General features: G+C 37.0%; 1 protein-coding gene across 4 annotated transcripts in view; it reads right to left on the minus strand.

The window, feature by feature from the left end:
* Positions 1 to 542: 542 nt before the first annotated feature.
* Positions 543 to 21234, minus strand: part of GULP1 (GULP PTB domain containing engulfment adaptor 1) — a 132927-nt gene continuing 112235 nt past the window's right edge. For 2 of the 4 annotated variants that reach the window (XM_087708008.1, XM_087708030.1), the window contains 4 exons: positions 20490 to 20582; positions 7240 to 7378; positions 6459 to 6553; positions 543 to 3388 (listed from right to left, as the gene is read on the minus strand). In XM_087708008.1, the coding sequence (XP_087564134.1) occupies positions 3317 to 3388; positions 6459 to 6553; positions 7240 to 7378; positions 20490 to 20582 (399 nt within the window). In that variant the 3' untranslated portion in view covers positions 543 to 3316. Of the gene's footprint in view, positions 3389 to 4130; positions 4960 to 6024; positions 6036 to 6458; positions 6554 to 7239; positions 7379 to 20489; positions 20583 to 21234 lie in introns of those variants that run through there. The other 2 variants (XM_087708022.1, XM_087708015.1) reach the window with 2 other exon arrangements.

Here is a 21234-nt window from a genome sequence, read left to right on the forward strand (position 1 = left end):
ACTCTTCCTTCCCCCCTCCCCTTTGATTAAGTGTAAATACAGACCTTACATAAATCTGTACATATATTTTTTACCATGGTTTATGCATAGCCCAAAAAAACTTAAAAATAAACACACATGCATAAATATTGAACTTCACTTTATTTTAATGTACTTTATGTATGATTACATTGTCTATGCATATTAATTTAAACAACCTGTGGATAGTACCACAACCTCCCCATGAGGTTATTGTTTTTTCTAGTGTATTCTTCTGCTTGGAGTGTCCCCTTGTTTTGCATTGTGCTTCCTTTGGCCGCACAGCCAAGCTACCAATGCATGATTAGGGAGTGTTGTTTTTCAGCCATCTTGTCAAAGAACCTGATACTAATCTGGACTGACAGGGAGTGACTGGTTCAACATGGCTGCCATGCTTAAAAAGAAGAGAAGAACTTGGACCTCCCTACTCTGTCTTAGTAACTTAACCTCTGGCTTCATGTTGGCTCTTTACATACCAGCCCCCCTCCCAAACTTTATATTAAATAAAGATGCAAATTCAATGGTGCAAGTTTAATTAAACCATTTATTTGAAGCAAAATAAAACAGACAGTTGGGATTACATAGAAATACAAATTTCAACCAAAGCACTAAACCGTTTTCATTAAAAATGTAATTTCTTGCTGCATTGATTTAGATATTGTTGGACTGATTTTAATCAATTAGATTACATTTAGCAATTTGCAAATCTATGTCCATAAACATCAGTTAAAGTATGATTTAAAATGTGCAAATATTTTCTGAATGTTCTCCTACATCCATTGTAAATGGCCCCTAAATATATGCTTATTACATAAAGCTTTCTTCATGATAAAAAATACAAATTCTATTTGTTTAAAAAAGCCATTAATATGGCTACTAAACATCCTTGTACAAACTGCAAAATACTATTTGATGAACAAAATTATAGATGTGTATCTCTATGATACAGAGCCTATTCTACTCATTAGTGATCTCATATATATCTATACTGACAGAAACATCCAAAGAGTCATTTTCTATTTTCTCTTATTCCCAATGGCTCTGTTTCTTCTCATCCCACCCATCACCCCATAAAATAATGGAGCCTTCTGGATTGGCATTTAATATGATGAGAGAATCTGTAGCCAGAAGGGAATCAGGCAATCAGAAGCATTGTAGAAATGCATTCCATCCTCTTTGGATTCAGAGTATAGATATAGATATACATGCAAATACAAAAGAAAACCAAATAATAAAGGAAGACTTAACACAAATCAGAGTATAATAGGAAAGACTCAGTAAGGCTATACAGCTATACAGCTGTCTAATTTTAAGCATGTAAAGAATTCCAGCTTATCTAGGCATCTGCTTAAGTATTTTGTAAGATTGGAACAAAGTTTTAAAAGGTAAATACCATTGCATAAATGTTTTCTTTTTATGTTGTGAATACACATGTAAACCTTGCAATATAACATAAAAAACTATTCTTTTGCAAACCAAGTACCGGACCATTCGGGTTTTTTTCCCCTGAAAAATAAAGTGAGCAAAATAATTTCTCATGTTTCTTTTCCATTTCTCCTGAGCACTTCTCTTTATCTTTCTTTATATATAAAAAGCACCCCCTCCCCCTGTCTTCTTTACAGTGAATGGCTCCTTACAGGAGAGAAAAACTTTCCCAGAGAGGTAAACAATTTTTTGTACATGTTGAATACACTTTTGGTAAAAATGGAAAAAAAATGAACAAGTAGCTTAATTTATGAATACAAAGAAATGCACAACCAAAATTTGATTTATTGCTATGCAGAGACAAAGTAGTACATTATCTCAGTAATAAGCTCCCTTGCAGAAACATATAATCTTCCTTCATGAAGAACCTACCTTAAATCTTTTATCTTGATTCCTTGTGTGATATTCAGTTGTAATTTTTGCACTAGGATGCAAAATGAAATTATTTATCCATTTCTCACCCTTATGTTCCAAGTGGTTTGAACAGGATTATCAGGTGACAATCCTAGGCAGGTTAATCTGAACAGTACAATTGCATCAATGGCCTCAGATCACTTTCCAAAATACCTGTGGCATTTTTGAATGCCATCAGTATTGTAATGGGATCTTTGCAATTAAAGTGAGAAGTTGCCATGTACACAGCAATTTAACATGCACCACAAGCAGTGCCTTTTAGCATGCACACTTTTAACTAACCTTCGCAGTAGGATTTTCAAATAACTATGTTGAGAAATACCATGTTGGGCCTCCATTCTAAAACTAGTGTGTAACATTGGGAATGTTTCTATATACACATGGATGTGTTTGTGTGTGTTCAAAATAGCCAGTTATTGTATGACGGTTACTGAAACATTCACCTCTTGTGTATACATTTCCAAGTATCCTCTGGAATGTGAAAAATCTAATCAAAGTTTTATACCTCTTTAGGGAGTGCTTTTCAGATTACAAAATAATATAAAATAATTGGTATATTAATATTTGACATTGTTAGAGATTAAATATTGCAATTGTAAAAATATTAATCTATTTCATTTAGTAGATGCATGTTAAATATGATGCACCTGAAAAGAATAGAGGCTGCCTTTAACTTTTATTTCTAAGTCAGAAATGCTGTGCACTCACAAAATTAACATAAATTAGGGGCACTACAGTTCATTAGAAACCTAGCTTAATTTGTGGTCCTTAATAACAATTTATTAGGAAGCTATGCTATATAAATTCAGATTGTATACACTGGAGTTATGGTTTTCAGTCTCACTGTAATTGTTTACAGGAATGTGTAAGTAGTTACATCTTTTAATTATTTATTAAATTTGTTTGCTGCCCATTTCGCTGTGAAGCAACTCTGGATGGTTTACAACCTTATTGTATATTGGCAACATTATTTGTGTGGAATTAAGAAAGCAATTGTGGGGGTATCATTTTCAAAGTTGTTCTTTTCAATTGTAGTTCCATATGCTTGTTTGTTATCTGAAAGTGGTGTGCAAGAAAGTTTAAAAAGACTTCTCACAGGATACGATGGGTTCCCATGCTGTACAAGTGAGTTGCCAAAAGATACAAAGAATGACTTGCAAAATATGGAAGACAAAAAACAAACAGCAGTGTCACTTCATTTTAGCTTTCTGTACGAGTAAATTTTCATTTTACAGGAATAATACTGCAACTTATCTGGAGTTTTGAAGAAGCAAATCTCACAGAAGATAATAGGTTGAGAAACATTTTTGGCACATCAATAACATTGTTAATACATTTTAAATTTTTGTAAAAAGAAATCAAGAAAGATAATATATTTTTAAATGTCTATTCCTGACAATCAGCACTTGCTGTCTAGAGGATCAAGGCAAAACACTGTGCCTTCCAGAGTCAGTCCCATTTTGAACCCCTCCTGGAACAAAGAAAGAACAAAGAATAAAGTAAGATACCATATCTCAGTTTTTTTAAAAAATAATAATAATAATCTCATGTAATATCAGACCTAAACATTTGCAATGTTCTGGTTTACATATATGTTTCTTCTGGTTATTGGATAGATGATTACTTATGTCTCATACTTTGTACAACACATTTGGAGAGAAAGGAGATCCCTACAGACACGTTTTGACTTCATGATGGTTATTTCAAGCCAGATTAGATTGTTCCAAAGCTTTTAAGAAATTGGAATCTATCCTTATAATAGACTACTTGACCATTATATTGCATCAAGATATGGAGATCTTCGTCTATAAGACAGACTTTTTACTGTGTATGATTTGCTTCTTTATGTTGTTCTTTATTGCTAATCATATTCTAATGCACCACTCCTATGGCTGGCGATGGGTTGGATAACAACTCTGCAAATGTCTACGGAATTAGTAATGTGGTTAATTTTTAATATATTGGAGCATGGTGAATCATGTAACTTGCTATGTATTTTTCCATTCCTATTTATCCAGGCTAAGAGGCAGAAGCACATGGGAAATGCTGTCATATCACATGCTGTATGCAATGGATATTACTTACAACAGAAAGAAAAGTCTTTTCGTATTAACTAACCCTACGTCATCTGCCTATCCAAATTCTGGAAAAGTATATATATTGAATATTTATTTATTTATTTATTTATTTATTTATTTATTTATTTATTATTTATTTATTTATTGACATCTATTGACATACGAGATAAAAATGGCACATGTCCCAAATAATATATGTATACATATAACACACATAGCGCAAATCTTCAAAGTGATGTTTCTGAATGAAACAAATTTTCAAAGCTGCATGTCTACATTTTGCCACTTCATTGATGAGTTGAAGGGCTGTCCTGCCATCTCGTATTCATACGTGCATGAAAACTATCCCCATTGCCAGTACCTTTCCTACCTCATTTCTAATACCCTGTATTCAAGTGAGATCATAGATGGATATGTCACAGTTTTTCAACTATTGGTTCAGCTAGGTATCCTTTGAAAATGCTTATATGATATCAGACAGATCAGACAGATTAACAGAATTGGAAACAGTGGTGGATAAGACTGGCACGCCCCTGTATGAGCATACCGGTGCCTGCTGGGAGCACCAGGTACCGTTCCAGTACTGTGCTCCCGAGGGCCCAGCTGCCCGGCTGCCTTCATTACCTGTATTTGAGCCAATTGGGGCTTTCACGTACATAGCGTATGGCACCTGCACAACGCTCCACCGAGCAGCTAGAGCATCGCGGGTGCTAAGTACGCATGCGCGCACTGCGCACATGCATGTGGTGGATGCCGGGCCCCGTTGCAGCATACCGGTTGCAACGGGATCTGGAACCCACCACTGGTTGGAAGGGACCTTATAGATCATCAAGGATAACTGCTTGCAGGAGCGAAATACCTCTCTAATGCTCAATTAATTTGCTCCTCTGTTTTTTAGACCTCCTTATGAACTTGAAGAAAAATGCACCTCTATTTTAACATGGGTTCTGAGAAGTGTACAAAGCTAGAAAAAATAAACAGCATTAAAACAGAAAAACACATTAAACCAAATGGAAGCCCATACTGAAAAAATCTTAAAAACAACAAAAATCAATAGAGGCCTTAGACAAACAATAACCCATCAACTCCAGGTTTGGGTTAAAAGTTGTTTTCACAGCTTTCTGGAATCCTAGGAGAGGATATGCTGGCCCACTTCCTTGGTGTCCCAACAGGTAACAAAGTTTAATCAAGGGGACCAGGAATGCACCCACCATGTTGGAATGTACTGGGTGGGCAGAACCAACTGAAGAGAAGCAACCTCTCAGATACCTCTGCTCAATGCTCTAATATGGCAAAGTGTCCTACACTGAAATTAGCCAAGGAGTTCTTTGCAAAGTAATTTTCAAGTTACAAATCATTCAATAAATATGCTTCAGGAACAATTCATTTAGGTCAAAACACACACACACACACACACACACACAGATGAAGGAAAGGTATCATGGACAGGTCTTATTTTGAAAGACAGTCCTATTCTTTTACAACTGAAATACTACCCAGAGCTAAAGAGCACAAAAATATTATTTACACAATGAAAGGGAAAGATGTATATCCTAAATATACATCTTTTTAGATGTATTGTTATATTTGGATATCAGCTTATATTGTATATTTCCCAGGAAAGAACACATAGTATATGCCTTCTATAAATGATATTATATTGGTAAGTAAAAAGTACATTATACCTGAGATTTGCACAGTGGTCCTTTACACAAGTAAATTTCATGTAAGTTTTTAAATTGGGTCTCAAGAGGCTATTTATTTAGTCAAGGAAAAAGTTAATATTAAGAAAAGGAAGTGAGCAAGACATTTCCCAGTTTTACTCTCAGTGATTTCACCCAAAATGTTAACAACATTAATACACACACACACACACACACACACACACACACACATACATATATATATATATACACACACTTCAATACCAGCTCACATATTACAAATGCCATCATTTGTAACAAAATGTATAACATGATGTAATTTAGTAGAAATGAATTGAAACGTATGGAGAAAATAATATACAAACCATCGCTGACGCTGGATATCCATGAAAGCATAAAGAAGAAATACTAGAATTATTGCTAGCAATATCAATACAAAGTACAGAAGTATAAAATACATTTAACAGGTAATTGCATTTAGCACTGGAAAATACATAAGGAATATTTTATGGTGCTTCTGTTGTATTCCTTCTATCATAAAAGCACAATAAAAGTGTGTATAGGTAATATAGAAATATATAGAATTATTGCATATATTTAACAGATAATTAAATTTAGCACTAAAATACGTAAGGAACATTTTATTGTTTTGATTATATTCCCTCTTTTATAAAAAGACTATAAAATGTATGTACGTAGAACATATAGATTGAAGGGGGGGTTGGGTAATTTTTTTCTGGCTTAAATCTACCACATTTCCCCAGCATTCACACCTCATATTTACACAATTTGGAATTACCTGCATCTCATCTAGCTTAGATTGAATGTCTGGAGGGAAATCTCCTGCTCCACAGCTGAATGGATCAAAAGGTTCTGCTCCAAAAAGGTCTCTCTCTAGAAAGAATAAAACATAAATAGTCAAGAGAAAACGATGGGAGGAGCACATATAAACAACTGGCAAAATGCCCCCCAAAACTCAACTCTGCACTGAGCAACATGCTGTATTCTGAAAGAGCAAACTGTGGAAAGGTCTTCAGAGCTTGTAATTTTAAGAGCACTGCCTTTGATCCTGGGACTGATTTAATTTTCATTTTCTTGTTTTTTCTCTGAAATGCATATCCAGGACGCAACATTAGCAAGATGTTCAAGCAAGCAAGTCTGCATTGGCTAACTGGTTGATTTAGGCCAGGGGTCAGCAACCCATGGCTCTGGAGCCGCATGTGGCTCTTTCATCCCTCTGCTGTGGCTCCCTTTGCCACAATTTTGAGAGGAGCTTCCGGTTGGGGGTGAAAGCACGGCATGCCAGGAGGAGACTATGGCAATGGGTGGGTTTTCCAGTTGGCTCCATAATTGATAGGGCTTTCAGTTAGGACAGTTAGAGGAAAAAGGACACCGCACTAGGAGGAGACTCTATGGTGGAGGAACTGGACTTCTGTCTAGCTCCAGAATTGAACGGGGAGCTTCTGGTTAGGACCTTTGTGGTTCTTTGAGTGTTTAAGGTTGCTGACCCCTGGTTTAGGCAAAGACTACACAGTAAGCATATATTTCTTTAGGTTACATCAAAGCATTCCAGAACTTACTGATCTCTGAAGATCTACTGGGCACTGGTGGAGGCTGGGTACCATTGCGAGTAGGTGTTGACGGCTTTGGGGAGATGGGAGAAAATGGAACCATATCAAATATATCGGTGGAAGGAGATTTTGGTGTAACACTGTCTGCCTACAATAAGGAAAATAAAGTAGGGCAATATTTCAGAATACTAAACAAACAAACAGTGCATGCAGAAAGGAAAAGGCAACATTATCCAATAAAGGCACATTGGAAACAGAAGTCTGAGACTGAATAAATAGCATTTGTAGCCCAAGGTTTATGAAACATGCACAAACAACAATTAAAATATTTCACATTTTGAACCTGTCCTGGGTTTCCTGAATGAAATGAGTTTTAAAAATAAAAAAAGTTGCAAAAGAGAGTATAAACGTGTTTTGAATTAAGACAGAGATGCTCTTTATTAGGGCAAAAGATTATAAATCAGGATCACGGCTGAAATCCAGTGATATCTTCTTTTATTAATTCCATATTCTGTAATAGTGCCATTAATATTTTGACAGTCTGATAGGGTAATTATTCTCAATGCTAGAAAAATATTATTAAGTTGAAATAATAATACTTGAGAATCATTGGCATTGATGAAATCACCATCAGTCATTTTCAAAAGGCAGCTTTACTTGGAACAGCAACAATATATTTAACAGCATCATGGGAAGTTCTTGGGAAGGGTTAGACTCAATAAGTGGATAAAAATGTCAAATTCAGCCTAAACATCAAGCTGCCTGGGCAATCAATCATAATATATTACAATGATATGTCACCTGACTCCCATTCTCCGATTCTGAATGGACGCTGTAATCTGGAGACTTATACATTAATGTCAATGAAAATAGGAATCCATTTATTAATGCTTAATATTCCAAGATCACATTATTACATAAATCCTAGGTTCGGCTGAATTACATTTTTCTGCAATCTTTCTCTGATTATATTATTACATTTGGTGTTTATTTTCCCCCTTATTCTCAAATAACATCTTGAATAACGATGGACCCAAAGCAAGAAAGAAATGCGTAGCAGAAAATCAAAGCCCACAGAAATCTAAAATGCAAGATAGGAAATCACCTAAATTGTTTTTCAAAATACTTTGCAAAACATCCAGTTATAAATTTCATAATAAGACAAGACTTATGTAGGATCTATAATATCTGTATAATAATAGAACACATAAGGTGCATACAACTTCCCAGTTACCATGTGGGGATGAAGATGTATTATATTTTGATTAGACGTTATGTGTCTTTAGGATTTTTCTTTGCTGGTCCCACATATTGCTATAGAGAGCTGTAGATTTTATCCAATGGTGCTTTGCTGTGTGTATAAGGAATCTTTTCATTTTCTGATTATAGTGAAGACTGCTTCTGGTGAAAGACATTGGATTGATAGATTTTGATTCATTCTCCTTCTGCTCTCTCTTTGTGACTGTTCATGTTATTCAGATAATCAACAATTCTTTGCAAGGGAGGAGCAGGAGAGAAAAAAGATCACTTTTCCCTTACTCGATGGGAGAATCTTTTTATTTTATTTATTCATTAAATAAAATGTATAACAACCCAATAAAACAATAAACAAACTTTTATTTAGCATTTATAAGACAGTTTAATATAATCCAGTACTTTATGCCATGTACTTTAAACAGGCTGGTTAAATCCACCTTGGAGAAAACTCTCAGTCCTTGTAACCAATGTGATTCTGGAGTAATATTTTTGTGCTAGTATAAACATAAAATTCCAGTATTTACTATTACAGGCAACAATAGGAACCTGGCTTTTCTACAAGAAATAGAAGTACCCGCAGACAGTAAGAAGAGAACAAACAAAGTTTCTGAATACTTCTGTGATATACAGGTAGTCTTCAATTTATGACTATATGTTTAATAAAAATCTGGAATTATGGCAGTCTTGGAAAGGATGCTTAAAAGCCGGTAAAACTTCTGACAATTGCAAAATGTTGCACCACTATTTTTTGATCTCATGAACGTGATCTGGGACCCTCACAACCTGCTTGCAGGTGACTGGTTACCAAGCACCCCATCATCATGTGCTTTTCATTTCTGATCTTCTCTGCCAGCTTACCCAGAAGCTGGAAAATAGGGAAACCGAAAGGGAAGGTTGCGAGTTGCTATCAACTGCCTAGAGAACTCAGTTTCGTCTCTGGGGGTTGGATGAAAGAGCTGTGTCTTGAGGGGTGATAGGTCTTTTGTGGGGTGTAGAAAAGGAGCTGAAATCCCAAAGATGCTGGCTGTTTCTATACCCTACCAAGGGAGTTCCCTTCTGTGCATAAAGGAGACATGATCTCCTTTGAAGGGTAAAGAAATGGATTCCATTCCTGCACACACACACACTGAAGAAGTACCTTTCCATGCATGGAGGGGAACTTTCAGTAGTCAGTTCTTTTGGCCAACCCCCTGAGACAAGAGGGAGTCAAAATTCAAGCAGAGAGTCAGCCCAGTAAGGTAAGGGTCCATCAGGAGTGGCGGGGGGAGAGATGGAAGCCATGGGAACCCTGGTGCAGGCTGCACATGAGTCTCTCTTTGCTCATGGAATAAAAATCCTACCTGGATTTCAGAAGGCAGGACTTCTCAGCTCCTGAGTAGAACTTCTCAGAGTCTCTCCCATTCCAAGGAACCTCATGCTCCTTACCTAGGACTCCATCTGCTAAATAACTCACATAATTGCTTAAAGACCACAACCGGGAGTGCTGGGATTGTGGTTGTTGAATGAAAGAGTCACATGGGCAGCCACATGATAGTTCACTTAATGACTGCTTTGCCCAATGACTAAGATTTTGGTCCCAATTGTGGCAGTAAATTGAGGATTATCTGAATTGTTTCCTAGTTCATTTAGAATATATTATTTCCTTAAGTCATTTCCTTAAATGCACTGTCCTATTTATACATACAGTTTTCACTAGTTTTGGTTACTATTTAGAACCACTGAACCATTAATATTTTGGAACTAAGGAGGTATTATCACCCCAAATATATGTTCCCAGAACTTCAAAATACAGACTGAAATCATTTGATGTACCATGCATCTACAACAGATGTGCAAAAATTATGGAAGTTTAGACAAAAGTGACTCTCTAGACAAAAGTGTCTCTGATATCACTGATATTTGCCTAAATTTATATAATTTTTGCACATCTATGTTATAGATAGATGTTATATTATTGGCACATGTTATATTATTATGTACAGGGTACATAACATGGTACATGTTATATTATATTATATTCTTCTAGTTTTGTTCTGCCCTAAAGTGGCACTGTACTTGTAGGGCATAAGAATAACTTGTAGGTTTCAAAGATGACTTGAAAGCATTAACTAGGTTGGCATCTGAGGTATGGTTTTCAAAGACTTTTCTTGAGTTGGTTTCAGCAACCATCAGTTTTTCTATTGCCTGAACATAGTGTGAGAAATACGTATTTTACAAGTGTACATCCACCAATGTATGGTTTTCCCAGATGCAATGTACGGCTGTGAAAGTTGGACCATAAGAAAGGCTGAGCACCAAAGAATCAAGGCCTTTGTACTATGGTGCTGGAGAAGACTCCCGTGAATCCCTTGGATTACAAGGCGATCAAACCGGTCAGTCCTAGAAGTGATCAACCCTGACTGCTCTTTAGAAGGCCAGATCCTGAAGATGAAACTCAAATATTTTGTCCACCTAATGAGAAGGAAAGACTCACTGAAGAAGAGCCTAATGCTGGGAAAGATTGAGGACAAAAGAAAAATGGGATGACAGAAGAAGGTGATGGAGTCACCGAAGCAGTAGGCATGAGCTTAAATTTACTCCAGAGGATGGTAGAAGACAGGAAGGCCTGGAGGAACGTTATCCACGGGGTCATGATGGGTCACACAAGACTTCACAAGTAACAACAACAACATCCATCAATGTATCAAAACTCTTCGCTGAAATGATTAAGGGACTCCCTTCCATTTGCACTTGAATCTTGGCTAAGAGCCAAGGTGGCGCAGTGGTTAAATGCAGCACTGCAGGCTACTGCTAGATCAGCAGGTCAGCGGTTCAAATCTCACCGGCTCAGGGTTGACTCAGCCTTCCATCCTTCCGAGGTGGGTAAAATGAGGACCCAGATTGTTGGGGGCAATATGCTGACTCTCTGTAAACCGCTTAGAGAGGCCTGAAAGGCCTATGAAGCGGTATATAAGTCCACTGCTATCTTGGGAAAAGATTCAGATTCATTAGGCAACATATTGATTTACAATGTAAATTGAAAAAAATAAATATTAAACAAATGCTTCAACTTTTAGCGTAGTTTCTAAACCCTTCAGAGAAACTGAATAACTCTTGGTAGGCAATCTGCCAAATATAGCATGAAAAACTGATTTTCTTTCTACATAAAAGATAAGCATTGTTTACCACCCAAAACAAGCCATTATACAATAGAATAATTTTTTGTGCGTGCACATATACCTCAGTTCATGCACACATGCACAAATCATAAATCTGCTACATTTTTCTCAATGGTAATGTTAGACTGATGAAAGCTATGTGTGTGATCTAATCTGTTACTTTTCCATGTCTTTTCTCTTCCTCCAGAAAAACAAGTTTCTGAAAAATGGCCCAGCCTCATCCAAATTAATCTTCAAATCCCATGGGGCTGAAAACATTTTAAATCAGCTTCTTCTAATCCACTTATATTCTTAGATATACATCCAATACATGAAATTGCAGTCAAATCCTTTGAGCCAAGTGTAAGCCTTAGCATTATATTATCATGAACATCAGTAGTAAATAGTAGAAATTAGATTTATTTACAATTTTATGTTATTTTAAAAGGGTGATCTAAACTGTATTTAAAAAGGCAGAAAAAACTGATTATAAACATATGCTTTATTTTACTATTAAATAATGCACAGGAAATTATGAAGAATTAAAATCAACTTATATTTAGGTAATTCCCAGTTTAAGAATAGGTTTCATTCCCAAAGTTTGCCCTTAAGACAATTTTGCATTTAATACTGAAATAGTGCTATTGTAAAATACTGCATAAGCAATATGATATTGTTAGTTGCGAAGTCATGTCCAACCCATTGCGACCCTATGGACCACATTCCTCCAGGCCTTCCTGTCCTCTACCATCCTCTGGAGTCCAAATAAGCTCATGCCTGCTGCTTCGGTGACTCCATCCAGCCACTTCATTCTCTGTTGTTGCCTTCTTCTTTTGCCCTCAATCTTTCCCAGCATTAGGCTCTTCCCCGGAGAGTTCTTCCTTCTCATTAGGTAGCCAAAGTATTTGAGTTTCATCTTCAGGATCTGGACTTCTAAAGAGCAGTCAGGGTTGATCTCTTCTAGGACTGACCAGTTTGATTGCCTTGCAGTCCACGGGACTCGCAGGAGTCTTCTCCAGAACCATAATTCAAAGACCTCAATTCTTTGGTGCGATGTTCAGTATAATGTAATGAACTTGAATCATTGTGTAACGTGAATCATTACTTATTCAACTTGAATTTTCTTTTCCTGACATCTTTCTCTCCTGTTCATTCTGCTCCAATTACTTCTGACTGTATCAACTTTTTGTCCTTTGCTATGATCTCTTCCCTTGGTAGTTTCTTTCTCTTTGGTTATTCATGCAATATTTGCCAAGGATAGCCAACTTCTAATTGCAAATGAATAAATGAATGAATCTCCATTTCTCTCAGCCCATTTTTGAAATTATTTAAGCATGTTGCAGCTCACCAGTGGAACAAATTGCATGCCTTCTTCTTCATTTAGAGAAAAAATGAATTTCCATAATATAAAAATTCACATCTCTTACTGACTTTCCAGGAAAATATACGCTTATCAAATTGAGTTCTCCAGGGGTTTAGATCAGGTACCCACTTTTAGGTTGGGTTAACATGGGCAGAGCTCATATTATATGTCATTTTGTGAAAAATACTTATTTTTACATAAACAAGTAATTTTCATTCCACATTAAAGGCCTTAACATAAACTTTAAGAAGTAACTTAGCTTTACGTTTTGTGAGCTTTATTTTTATATCTGTCTAGTAAGGGTGGAAGTGCAATAACTACATTTATTCCTGCAACTTAATCTGCCTACCCTAATACAGTAATATATAGTAGCAAAACCCTAATCCAGTGAACCTTTTTCTTACAGCGTCTCAAAACTGCATGCACGCCCACTCAATCTTCCTGCCCCAACTGCACATGTGCATGCAACTCCCCCCTCCCCACACCTATGCCTGTGACCCCTTCCCAGGAAGCCTGGGGAGGGCAAAAACAGCCTCTGTTGCCCCCCTGGAAGCTGAAAACATTGTTTCCGAACTTCCATTTGCCCCATTGGAGACATTTTTCACCCTCCCCGGGCTTCAGGAAAGCCTCCGGAGGCTGTGGAGGGCAAAAGATGGCCTCAAAAGCCCAACCAGAAGTTCAGGAATGATCTGTTTCTGGCTTCTGGAGGGCCTCTGGGGGGGTGTGTGAGGCCGTTTTTGCCCTTCCCAGCCTCTGGAGGCTTTCCTAAAGCCTGGGAAGGGCAATAAACAGCCCCACAGCCCAACCAGAAGTTTGTTCCTGAACTTCTGGTTGCCATGTTGGGGCTGTTTTTTGCCATCCCAAGCTTCCAGAGGCTTTCCTGAAGCCTGGGGAGGGCGAAAAACAGCCCCAATGACTTAACCAGAAGTTCGGGAATGATCTGTTTCTGGCTTCTGGAGGGCCTCTGGGGGGTGGGGTGGGGAAGGCTGTTTTTGCCCTCCTGAGCTTCTGGAGGCTTTCCTGAAGCCTGAGGAGGACAAAAAACGGGCCAACCAGATGTTCCGAAACAAACTTCAGTTAGCCCGTTGCGGCCATTTTTCGCCTTCCTCAACCTCCAGGTATTCCTGAAGCCTGGGGAGGGTGAAAACGGCCTCCCCTGGGCCTCCAGAAATGTGAAAAATCAGCTGGCCAGCACGCGCATGCGCCCCAGAGCCGACAGCTGGCATGCCACCAAATATGGCTCTGCATGACACCTGTGGCATGCGTGCCATAGGTTCCCCATCACGGCCCTAATCCATAAACATTTTAAGAACAAGTTCACATTTTATAGTGTTATTTTAGGCCTAAGATGTAGGATGGTTTGAATTCTCAAAATGTTCATATTTTCTTAAGTATATGTAAAGTATCTGGTCTGATTTCAACTACTGGGCAAAAAGCAGCACTTTGATACAATTAAAATGCAAAACTAATTTTAAAAAGACTGTACAGCAGGATGACGTGTGTTGATGGGATGCTGGGTTCATGGGCTGGCTTTTTGGAAGACCTTTTTGAAAAGTAGTGGTGTAAATATTTGAGAAGATTGCCTGGAATGACAAAGAAAGTCCTCACTGCTCTACTCAGGAAAGGATAGAAGCCTTTGCAGCAAGAGGTTTTCATAATCAGACTACATGTGCTGCAACTGTAAAGGAATCACAGAAAGAGAAAAAAATATATTCTAAGGAGTCAAAAGTAGAAAGAAAAGGGGAAAGTTCACTTTTTCTAAAAATAAAAAAGCAACCCTCATCTTCAATCCTATTATAAAGAAAGGTTGCTGGAATTGCTTATGTCTAGTAGAAGGACTAGGAGAGACATGATAGCAGTGTTCCAATACTTCAGAGGCTGCCACAAGGAAGAGGGAGTCAAGTTATTCTCCAATGCACCAGAGGACAGGAAACGGGTCGAAACTAATCAAGGAGAGAAGCAACCTAGAATTAAGGAGAAATTTCTTGACAGTTAGAACAATTAATCAGTGGAATGACATGCCTCCAGATGTTGTGGGTCTTCCAACACTGGAAGTTTTTAAGAAGAGATTGGACAACCATTTGTCTGAAATGATATAGGGTTTCCTGCCTGAGCAGGCGGTTGGACTAGAAAATCTCCCACTCATTCTATTCCATTCCATTCCCCAAAAGTAACCATCTTTTGCGTGGGAAAGGACAAATTTCCTTAGCTTGTACATTAAGTAATGCAATATTGATAAAAGTCAGTATAATGTTTACTTCTTAAAAAGTAATAGCAGTTAAATGATACTTCTTCCGGGTAATTATTGTGATAAAAATCACCAGGCATTAAATATGTTTGCAAATTTCTACACCAGCATTTTAATAGACACTGTAGATAAACATATGACAACCAGTTGAATATAGTGGTTAAGGTGTCAGACTAGAAACCAGGAGACCATTAAGTTCTAGTCCTGACCTTAGGAAGGAGACAATAGCAAATCACTTCTGAAAACCCTTGCCTAGAAACCTGCCTGGAGACTTGTCCAGGCAGTCTCCAAGGATCAGCACAACTGAACAGAAAAAAAAAAAACAAATATGTGTCTCCTCTTCTCAGCCAAATACAATAAAATCAGAATTTGATTTTGATTACACAATCAAAAACAAAAACATCCAGAACAGTTCAAATATGAATAAATACACTCATATTATGGAAAGTCTGAGAGCTGAGTATTCAATCAAGCCAGTGACTCTAACTGGGGGATTCACAAGTTAAGCCAGGGTTTTTGATGAAGGAATATAGTGTTATGTTTCAGTTCAGGATATGGGAAGCAATTAAAAAGGCAATGAGTTGAGGGGGACCCACAGATGAAATATAGGATGAGCTAATTGTCAATGCACCCAAAGGTTTTGCCGGGATTAATCCAGTTTGAATGTGCTGGAAGGCTTGATGAATTGTAGCAGAGTATGGGTTGGAAAAGAAGATGCCAGTATTCTCTTCCTTTCCTTCTCACATATCCACCAACACATCAGAAGTTGAATTAGTGCAGCTGGGAATCCAAAGAGATTTGCAACATGCAATAGGGCTCAGAGACTGGATCAACCAGAATTTAAATTCTACATTTAATCATTCCTGTTAGGCTAAGGCTCAAAATAACACTGAAATACTGCTGTAGCCCTTGGTTTGGCTTTCACGTCACTGGAAATTTCACTTAATTTTCCATTGTTCACAAATATCCAACCTGCAGAGACTCTTGATACCAGCTGTTATGTTTATGAAAAATGCACAAAACTATATAATTCAGCACTGGTAACTGTTGTGACTTAGCAGCAGTCTTCTGTGAGCCTTTTCGGGATGCAAGATTAATTATGCAGCTGGGGCTCGTTAGGGGCATATTCTGGGGATAAAAGGACGGATGGTGCCATGCCCTAGTTGCAGGAGTCAACGTTCCTTGGTTCGTTCAACATTGATTGATCATCAGTCGTGGTTTATGTAAGATACACTTGGAAAAGTGCTTTGTTTTCTGTAACCCTGATTCAAAAGTGCATTGCTTGTAAGAGTTTTCGTTTGCTATTCTGTTATCTAGTCTGAGACTTTATTTATGTTATTTTTGGGCTCGTAGCCAGTTTGAGCCAAGAACTGATAAAGAGAGTTCCTTTTAAGTTTGTTTGCCTGTTGTCTGTTTAACGAGCGGAGAAGGGGGGACAGAACAGGTAACCAACTGGAATCCCTGAAACTAAACAGTCTGTGAAATTCTTGGTGCTCTTTGAGCTTGTGTGCAGAAACAGATTAATAGTGTTGGAAAGGACCTTGTAGGTCTTCAAGTCCAACCCCCTGTCCAAGCAGGAGACTCTGCACCATTTCTGACAAATGACAATCCAGTCTCTTCTTGAAAGCTTCCCACAACTTCTGAAGGCAAGCTGTTCCATTGGTTGATTGTTCTCACTCTCAGAAAATTCCTCCTTATTTCTAGGTTGAATCTCTCCTTGGTCAGTTTCCGTCCATTATTCCTTGTCAGGCCTTGTCTGGCCTTTGGAAAATAGCTTGACCACCTCCTCTCTGTGGCAGCCCCTCAAATATTGGAATACTGCTATCATGTCTCCCCTGGTCCTTCTCTTCACCAGACTAGCCATGCCCAGTTCCTGCAACTATTCATTGTATGTTTTAGTCTCCAGTCCCCTAATCATTTTGGTTGCTCTTCTCTGCACCTTTCTAGAGTCTCAACATCTTTTTATAGTGTGGTGACCAAAACTGGATGCAGTATTCTAGGTGTAATCTTACTAAGGCTTTATAGAGTGTATTAGTATCTCACTTGATCTTGATTGCATCTCTTTGTTAATGCAATTTAGGATTGCATTGGCTTTTTGGGCAACTGCCACACACTGGCTCATATTTATTTGGCTATCCACTAAGACTCCAAGATCCCTGTCACAGCTACTGCTATTAAGCCTGCTTTCATCCAGTCTATATATGTACTTTTGGTTTTTCTTGCCTAAGTGTAAGACTTTTCTCTACATTGAATTTCCTTTTGTTAGATAGGGCCCAGTTTTCAACTCTGTCAAGTTCCATCTGGATCTTGAGCCTATCATCTAGGGTGTTGGCTATTCCTCCCAGCTTAGTATCATCCACACATTTGATAGGTTCCCCTTCTATTCCCTCATCTAAGTTGTTTATGAAGATATTGAAGCGTACTGGGCCTAAGATGGAATCTTGTGGTACCCCATTGCTTACTTCTCTCTATGTAGACATAGTACCATTAAGGGCTATTTGTTGAATGTGATTGGTCAGCCAGTTACAAATCCATCTGATGGTGATGCTATCTATCCCACATTTTTCTAGCTTATTAAAAAGTAGGTTTTGGTCTACTTTGTCGAATGCCCTGCTGAAGTCTAAGTATATTATGTCCACCATATTTCAATAGTCTATTAATTTAGTCATTATGTTGAAGAATTAAATAAGATTGGTTTGACATGGTCTGTTTTTAACAAACCCATGCTGACTTCTAGTTATTACTTTACTCATTTTTAGATATTGGTAGGTCTGTTCTTTTTATTATCTTCTAACTGGAGTGAAATTGTCTTCCAATGACGTGTTTCAATAGCTCTGGGAATAGACTGGCTACAGACTACAATCCATATAGTCACTGGGACTATAATGACATTAATATAAACTTCCCAGGAATCTAACAGTTTAACAATCTTAATCCCCTCCCCCTTCATTATCTCTCAAGGTTGCACCTTCAATTTATTGCTTCCATTTTATATAAACTTTGGGTGGCTTATATTAATTATGCAACCTATCCAGATGTCTTTGTAATGGCACAGACCCTAGTCTTTCATGAGTTCTGCAATGAATCTTATTCCTGAAGCCCAGGTTGCAAAAAAGAATTGCTAATAATGTTAAATACACAATTAATCTGCTTAAGAAATGTAATGGAAACACCACCACAATCAGTATTCCTTGCATTTCTTTTTGTAAAAACAAAATACACAGCCCAGCATATTGGCTTTTATTCCTCCAATTACTACCATCTTCCATTTATTTCTAAAAAATTTATGACTGCAGAAAATTTATCTGATATATATCTATAATATATCTTTGTATTTTGCATCTATGTATGTCTGTGTGCATGTATCCATCCATGCATCCATCCATTTGTCCATGCATTTGTGCTATGGAAGCTGGTCATTTTGGAGAAACACTGATCTCATTTTCTGTGACATGTGTGATCTCATGATATGATAAATATTACATCAAGGGTAATGTTTATTTATCAGCACTTATTGTGGTACCAAGCTTCATATATGTATATCCTCTAATTTCTTGCATTCTGTTCTTTGCCCACAAGAAATTGGTCTAAATTTGGATTTAATAACTGACACACCATATGTTAAAAGTCTGGACATCACTCAAATGTTAATGGATCTCTTTTTAAAGTTTGCCCACATTATTCCCAGTCATGTTCTTTCGCAGTCCCCTTTTCGATTCATTCAACAAGTTCTATAAATTTCTGCAATCAAATAGTCTTTGACGAAGTCCATAATTCAGGATATAGTTTTGAAAACCTCTTTTTCATTATTAAGTTCCACATGTCCTCTGTCCATCATCCACAACTGGAGATGACCAAGAAGATAGAGGCCATCTTCAAGGAATACACATAATGCCCCCTAAACTGCCATCAAGACAATTGGTCTCATTGCTTAACTGTGTGTATAAACTCAGTATAAACTGAGTTTATGTATAACTCCTCTTTCCATCTATGGCTATCAGACACATCTTCTGAACTTCTCCATTCCATAAACTCATATTATCTATAGAAATTTCAGCCCCTTAAATATCTCCATAACAGATAGTGTCAAAACAATAAGCACTTTGTTGATTGTCACAATAAGAATGGCACTCCTGGAAATCAATCACTCATTCCTCAATTAACATAGGTTAATTTGAATTATTGAGTGGTTAACAATAATTCTAAGCACCTAGAGCTATATATCCCCCTTTTATGACATATATTTATTTAAAATTCCTTCTGTTCCCTAGGATATGGTTTATAAAACAAGCCCGCTGTTGATATATGTAATATCAGAACTCTTGTTCAGCAGAAATGTTGTTCAGCAGAATTGTAGCAATGTAGCTTTTGTAATGAGAATGTCCAAACTTGCATCATATAAGTTGCCCTTAACCTTTACTTCTTAAGACATGCACCAAGGATTAGGGAAAGTTGCAAGACTTAGGATAGGGAAACATTTTAAACTTGTAGAATTGTGGGAATTACCTATAACTGATAGGTAATTGTGCCCATCCTTACCTTCTAAAACAACTTTTATAGTGAGAACTTTGCTGTGAGGTTCCCTTTAAATAGTACACTGACAGCAAATAGATTGGGCTGATATGAGTTCAGATGTTGATAGAAAAGTAATTACAGAAAGATTTGGTAAAATTTTGTAGTTATCTACGTGGAAAAAAATGTGTTTACTGGATTCCACGACTACTAATATGAGAGAAAGAAGTTTTTGTGCCTGTGCACATGTGTTTGTGAGACAGAATAAAAATATGGGCAATAAGAACAAAACATTGATTGTGAATCTCAAAGAAGACACTGTATTACATAGACAACCTTCTTTGCTTTCCATATGTAGCCGTAACATTAATAATGCTATTATTATTGAAAGCAGGAGACGATGAGTTCTAGTCCCACTTTAGGCATGAGAGCCAAGTGGGTGACCGCTCTCTCTCAGCCAACTCACCTCATAGGGTTATTGTTTTGTGGGGGCAACAGGAGAAGGATGGAATATTAGATATCTTAGTCTCTTGAGTTATTTATAAAGTAATAAAGCCCAGACTCGCTTTGTATAGAGAGATGAGAAATTTAATAAACTGTATGTAAATTTAATGAATTTAATACACATTTCTCTATTAGAGTAATTCTTATAATTCAACGCTGGTTTATGATGGAAATAAAACAAAAATTGAAAATAGAAACATAAATTGCTAAGAGAAACATTTTTGCTCAGTGTACTTACTGGCAATGTATGTACTTCGGTTATTCTTAACTGGTTCTCCAAATCTTGCACCTTATTTTTTAGCTCCAGATTTTCTGTTTCTAATTCATTAATCTGAAAAATATGCATATATTAAAAAAAAATCAGAGAAATATTGCCAAGGTAAGAAAAAAATCATACATTATCACACTACATTGAATAAGCCTAGAATAATATTGTACATTATTCACTACATTGAATAAGTCTAGAAAAATAAATCATCATGGAACAAAGCATTTATCATTAGTAAAACAAGGTGTATTTCTGGTAGTAACATCACTATCATTAAAAGAGTCCCAAAATTTGTGTCATATTTGTATGATGGAAAAAAAACCCTGTCCAATATTAATTTACTGCATTATTTAAAAGAAAATGTATATTTTTAAGTTACCTAAAAACGGATAACAAACTTATTTCCACAATAGAGCCTTATCACAACTGAAGCATTCTATCCAGTTATACAGTATATATAAAACAATATATTATTCACCAATGACTTCCCATATAACCAATTTCTTCACAAAATAGATACAGAAATATGTTCCGCAAAATTAACAGAAACCCTCAATTTTTCTCTTATTGGGATCCTTTTGCTGCTGGAACATTCAGACAGAAAGGTATATTTTCCATTTTTTCTTAAAGTTCCTAGTCCTCTGAGACAGATTTAGAAAAATACAGAAGGTAAGAAGGAAAATGAGCAAAACACATCTTCCCCCTACTGGGTTGA

The sequence above is a fragment of the Thamnophis sirtalis genome, unplaced genomic scaffold, assembly GCF_051295495.1.
Source record: "Thamnophis sirtalis isolate CommonGarterSnake01/CBP01778 unplaced genomic scaffold, rThaSir2_p1.2 scaffold_1, whole genome shotgun sequence".
NCBI classification, from domain to species: Eukaryota; Metazoa; Chordata; class Lepidosauria; order Squamata; family Natricidae; genus Thamnophis; species Thamnophis sirtalis.